The sequence below is a fragment of the Cyprinodon variegatus genome, unplaced genomic scaffold (genome assembly GCF_000732505.1).
Source record: "Cyprinodon variegatus isolate N-32 unplaced genomic scaffold, C_variegatus-1.0 Scaffold1135, whole genome shotgun sequence".
NCBI lineage: Eukaryota > Metazoa > Chordata > Actinopteri > Cyprinodontiformes > Cyprinodontidae > Cyprinodon > Cyprinodon variegatus.
The window spans coordinates 197,446-203,445 of record NW_015151588.1 but is presented as its reverse complement, the minus strand read 5'-3'; the positions used below and the strand labels follow the sequence as shown (position 1 = coordinate 203,445).

Below are 6,000 nucleotides of genomic sequence, written 5' to 3'. Positions count from 1 at the left end.
GATCATACAGTCAGAATACTTCAAAGTTTTATATCTAAGGAAAACCAGCTGATTGCATCTACTTCTTGACACAAAAGCAATCCCTCACATGCATGGTTGTAGCAACAGTGGAGAGGAAAACTTTTTTAAACAGAAAGAAACCAGCACAACCAGACTCAGGGTGAGCAGCCTGCTGAGGCCGGTTTGGGTTCAAGGAGACAGACGAAGACACAAAGTGAACATAGAAGCACTGATCTATAAATACTTTCAATGTTAGAACAGACAGTAAACTAAATAAAATTGAAAATAAAAACGTAAACTAGAGCAATTGCGGTCTCTGTGCAGGAGAGAAACTGAGCCAGTTTTAATGTAAAAAGGGATGAAAGAGAGCACTTACAGTTATTAACAACTAAAGTCTCTGTTAGGAGCATAAGGAACAATTAGATTATATTCTGGGTTGAATAGGAAGCCATTGATGAGAAGCCAAAATAGGAGAAATTCAATTCAGCATGTTTAAATAGTAACAATTCACAACATGTAATCTCAATGTGATCCTTTTTTAACTATTGTATGGGGTAAGATATCGGTCAATAAATTCTAAATTTCTAATTCATACTTGTACAGTTGTGATTTTTACTTCGAAATCTGTTATTCGTACATAAATTAGTGAATTTATACTATTGTTGCAAGCCTGTGACTTTCTAACTTGTAATAATAACTTCAACTTATAAACTTGCATGATGTGACATGTATTTATGACATGAAAACAACAACAAATAAGTGGATATAATTTCTATCAAACTTTTTAGAGCAATGTGTGTATTTTGTGTGTTTTTTTTGTTTTGTTTTTTACATACTCTTCATTTAGTGAAAAAGCTGCTTTTCATAATAGGCTAGTTAAGAAAAAGTAAAAAATACTGTTCAGTAAAATTACTCCTGTCGTTTTTATTCCTTAAGTGAATATAATTCAGTAATTGTGAAACACACCAGCTGAACTTAATTAGTCGCTAATTAAGGAAACATTTAAAACCAGCTGTGGCATATCTACCAGAAACCCGGTATAGTTGCTCATATTGCCAACTAACTACAGTTTGAAACATAAAAAAAAAATGACTAACGACATATCAAAAAAGAAAGGCAAGGGTTCAAGCGAGAAAAAGGCAAGAAAAAAGGTCAAAAGAAAGGAGACTTACGCTATGTACATCTACAAAGTCCTGAAACAGGTGAGCGCAGTAGGAACAATTACACCAACACTCTCATTAGTTCCTACTACTTTTTCATGATGTTCCTACAACTTTTTCTCTGTTCTGAAGGTTCATCCGGATACAGGCATCTCCGCTCGAGCAATGAGCATTATGAACTCCTTCGTGAACGACCTTTTCGAGCGGATCGCCACCGAAGCGTCCCGCTTGGCTCAGTACAACAAGCGCTCCACCATCACCAGCAGGGAGGTGCAGACCGCCGTCAGGCTGCTGCTGCCGGGGGAGCTGGCCAAGCACGCAGTGTCCGAGGGCACCAAGGCGGTGACCAAGTACACCAGCTCTAAATGAAGATTTCTACTAAAACTATTAGTGTGTGGAGGGTGGGGGGTGTAACTCAAATAAAACAAGATCACACTTGCCATTTTCCTCGGGCGCCTCTTTAATTTTTCAATATGGGTATGCTGTCAAAGATCCACTAGATGGCGGCATTGTACCCTTTATATTTAGGCTGAACTGCGGTCAAACTGCCTGCTAGATCCTTGACTAATATATGTAGGACTTTTAAGGGCAGCTGATTTTTTTCCCCCTCTCCTTCGGGTGAGGTAAACAGTTTATTTTCAATTATGCTTTTTACGGTATTTTATTGTGGGATGTCAATATCCTCTAAATTCACGAAGGAGTTTAATTTAGACCCTGTATAGCAGCAACATATTATAAATGTGGGGTTTTGTACCTTTTTAATATTGCACTTATTTACACACAACTTGTTTCTCCTGCACATTAAATTAATTTAATTGTAATTCCTCTTTGCTTCCCCCTTTTGTTTTCTGCCTCCTACCAGACAAGTAAGGTCTGAAGTCCACCTACCAGTGGTGGCTCTAGACCAAATGTATGAGGGGGGGCAGTGTTTTCATGGGGGCACAGAAAAGCTTGAAATAAAAAACAGGTAAAGGGATTCAAATGTATTAAGATACTTGCATGAAGTGGAATTTCTATTTAGTTAGGTTTAATTAAAATTATGTCTTATTAGGTCAATTTACCTTAATTTCTGAATTTTACATATTTCTGACTAAGTTAAAATTACAATTTTTTTTCTATGGAATCTGAATTACAACTCAAGAAAAACTGATAAATTCAGCTGTAAAAGTATTTTTATTTGTTTGAGCAATTGGGTTCCTATCTCAATGCCATTATCACCTTTTTTTTAAAAAATTAGTAAATCAGAATTTGTAAAGGGAAAAAAAGAGAGGAAATGGGTCCTTGGATCTATCAGTAACCATGTCCAGCGCATATCATTAGAACTTCTTTGAATATTATGTCTTCAGTACAGGGGCCAGGACCTGATCTATAGGGGAACTGGCCCCACATCTAGAACCGCCCATGCCACCTTCATCTTGAGCTGTTTGTAGTTTTGTCTTTGGATAATAAACTTGCCTGGTTCAGTGTTGAGAATCTTCTTTTCCTCATTTAGGTCGGATGTTAAGGTTTCCCCCACTGATTTAACCCTTTAAAGCCTGAACCATTCAATAAAAAAACTAATTTCATTTTTTTTTTTTTTTTTTTTATTAGAATTGGGATGGAAATTTCTGATTTGCATTTTGTTAAATTAGATCATTTATTTGGATACATTTTTATACAGGCATTTCTCCATAGTGTTTTCTGTTCAGTGCATGGGTTTCAAGGACAAAAACTTCACTCTGTTGCAGAGGTCTAAAAAACTCATGTATCAAATATGATAAACTCTGCTTTAAAGGGTTAAGTGTCTGCAGCTGATTGTGCAGTCGCTTGTTTTACAGCCTCCTGATTGCTAACCATGCTAAACCCATATAAGTTACTTTCTTTAATTGTACAGGGACTGTCATTCAGGGATTTTCAGTCCTTCCCCTTGTTTTCCTAATCAAAACCTCTTATGAATTGAAATCAAAGACGGCACCTGTTTGAGGATGCTCTGAGAGCACAGCAGCACAAACAGGTGAGGAACCGAACAGGTGGCTGAGTTTAATATTTCAATTGACTTGCTAACAGTCAGACAAATCTAACAGAATCATTCCTCAACTGTGTTTTTTTGGCACACTTTGGAAACTGCAATTACATGGGGGGATTGTTCAACTTTGAAGTACAATAATTTCTGGTTCAGCTCTGGGCTAATTTATGTCTATTTGAATGCCCTTTTTTTGCCGGTAACGTTACATCAGAGACCACAAAATCACATGTGTTTCATAAGGGCCCTGCTTATAGGCTCCTCTCCTATAAGCTACATGCTCCTCTTAACTCGGATCTTAAATGGTTACCAACACTCTGAAGATGACACACAGCTGTACATGAAGTCACCAGGTGACTATGAATCCTATTCCCCCACTGGGTTAATACAATAAATCAATGCATAGATGTGCCAAAATTTTCTTCAGTTGAGTCAAGACTAAATCTAATAGTCTTTGGATCCGAGGAAGGGTATCTAAATGTAAACTCAGTTTCAGTTATAGCTCGGACCGCCAATTGGGCTCGAAATCTACAGTAGATGCATTGATAGACTCAGATCTGAACATTAAAAGGAACACAAAGATGGTTCAGAATCGCATAGAACATCTCAATGATTCAACGACTGTCTCATCAGAACCATGAAGAATTTATGAATGTGTTCATCTCTAGTTGAATTGAATGCTGCAAAGGTGTCGTCACAGGTTTGCCTAAAAGTTTGATCAAGCAGCTGCTGCTGCCCCAATCCTCACAAACTAAGAAAAAGGGACGCATCACTCCAGGTCTAAAATCCTTGTACTTCTGTTAGTCTATGAATCACTGAATGGCTTAGCTCCAAAACACATTACAGACTTATTGTCAGTATATCTACCTCCCAAAGCTCATAGGTCTTCTGGCTCTAATCTACTTTAAATGTTGAGAAGCAAAACGAGATATGGAGAAGCAGTGTTTGGTTGCTATGCACCAAAAATCTGGATAAAACTTTAAAAGCACTGAAACCCTCTTTTTTTTTAATCCAGAGTAAAAATGCATTTGTTTAGATTGGCCTTTGCTATCTAAACTTTATTAGTTAAGTTTTTGGTCTAACTTTTGTCCACTTTCTTAATTTTATCAATATTTACATATAATCCTCTTATTTTGCCATTTATATTTTCTTTAACTGTGTGTTGCCTTTATGCTACTGCAATGTACTTTTCTTTTTTTCCTAATGTAGAGCACTTTAAATTGTCTTGCCACTGACATGTACATTATAAATAAACTTGTCTGCCTTACCTAAGCATATTTACTTTGTGTTTTATGTGAAGAGGCTGTTATACTTGTTTTGTTTCACTATAGCCCTGTAATTAGGTCCATCTAACTTACTGTGACTCTAACAGCCTCCCTGTTCTTGCATTGGAAAACATCCCAACAGTAAAATACTGCCACCACCATGCTTCACTATGAGGATAGTGCATTCAGGGAGATCTGCAGTTTTTTTTTTACAGTACATCATTTTCTGCAACAAGTAGCAATTTCCATGCTGGTCAACATGTTAAATATTGGTGTCATATAACCAAAGCAACTCTGACTACATGTTTGTGTGATTATCTACACAGCTTTTAACAAACTGTAAACAGGACGTCTCATTTCTTAATTTTAACAAGTACAATCTGATATCAAACATAGCAAATTATGAAAAAGATCAAGTTTATGCATATGTTTTGCAAGCCTTTTTTGGCTTTTTTAAGCCCCATTGGCTTTATTTTTGTTATTTTTTGATAGTATACAGACAGGAAATGGGACTAGAGAGAGGGGGAGTAAAAGCAAAAGTCAACAGGCCAGGACTCAATTCTATTGAGATTATTTATATAATGCAAATTCACAACACATGTCATCTCAAGGAAATTTAAAGAGACAGTTCAACCAGATTATACAGTCAAATTGATTCAAAGTTTTCCATCTAAAGAAAACCAGCTGTTTGCATCTACTCATTGACTTGAAAGCAATCCCTCATACCAAACACGCTTGTAGCGACAGTGGAGAGTTAAAACCTCCAGCAGATCCAGGCTCAGTGTGAGCAGCCATCTGCAGAGGCTGACTGGGGTTCAAGGAGACAGAAACAGACATACAGAAAGAAGCAGAGATATAAAAGGCAACTGTCAACCAGCTTCACATGCGGCCCCGTCCAGGAAACACACAGCCAGGCAGACGATGAGCCAGCTGCTATGTCAGAGGATAAAAGAGAGCACATACAGTTAGTCAAACCTGTTGCAGCCATGCTGAGGACTAAGACAGCTGTACTGTGATTGCATGCTTTACAACTGTGCTTCCATTGCACCCAGCCTTTAGTTTTCAAAATATAGGAGTATAGAATAAAATAAAGTATTGGATTACAACATTCCCTCGCGACCCCGCTTGAGATAAGGGTGACGGAAAATGGATTGGTGGATTGGTGTTGCACCAGTGTCATTTTTTGGCCCCAATACCGATACCTGGCTGTGCAGTATCGGCCGATACCGATGCCATCTGTTCGGAATTGATGTGTGTGTTTATATATGAAGAACTGTATAGTACTTGGATGTAAAATAATGGCCATCATGGCTTTGTTAAGCTGCTGCCTGCCTTTGTGAAGCAGGAAAAAGACTAATACAAAGTGAATCCAGTAGAACTGTTTATTGCCTACCTGCAATAGTTGAATAAACTTTTGGCTCTCAAAATGGCATCAGTGCCCTATTTGTTGGTACTCGCTGTTACCGATACCACCATTTTAGTGCTGGATGGGGGCCCTGCTTGATAATGGTATCAGTGCAAAAGCAATTACAACATTTTATTTTTGTCTTATGAGAAAACACCTTTATTGCTT

General features: G+C 37.7%; 1 protein-coding gene across 1 annotated transcript; it reads left to right on the top strand.

Annotated features, from left to right (window-relative positions):
* The first annotated feature begins 1,088 nt into the window (after window positions 1–1,088).
* LOC107101698 (late histone H2B.L4-like) lies at window positions 1,089–1,529 on the top strand. The gene is made up of 2 exons (XM_015400707.1): window positions 1,089–1,202; window positions 1,293–1,529. The coding sequence occupies exons 1-2, from the start codon at window positions 1,089–1,091 to the stop codon at window positions 1,527–1,529; spliced, it is 351 nt and encodes a 116-aa protein (XP_015256193.1).
* Window positions 1,530–6,000: the final 4,471 nt, after the last annotated feature.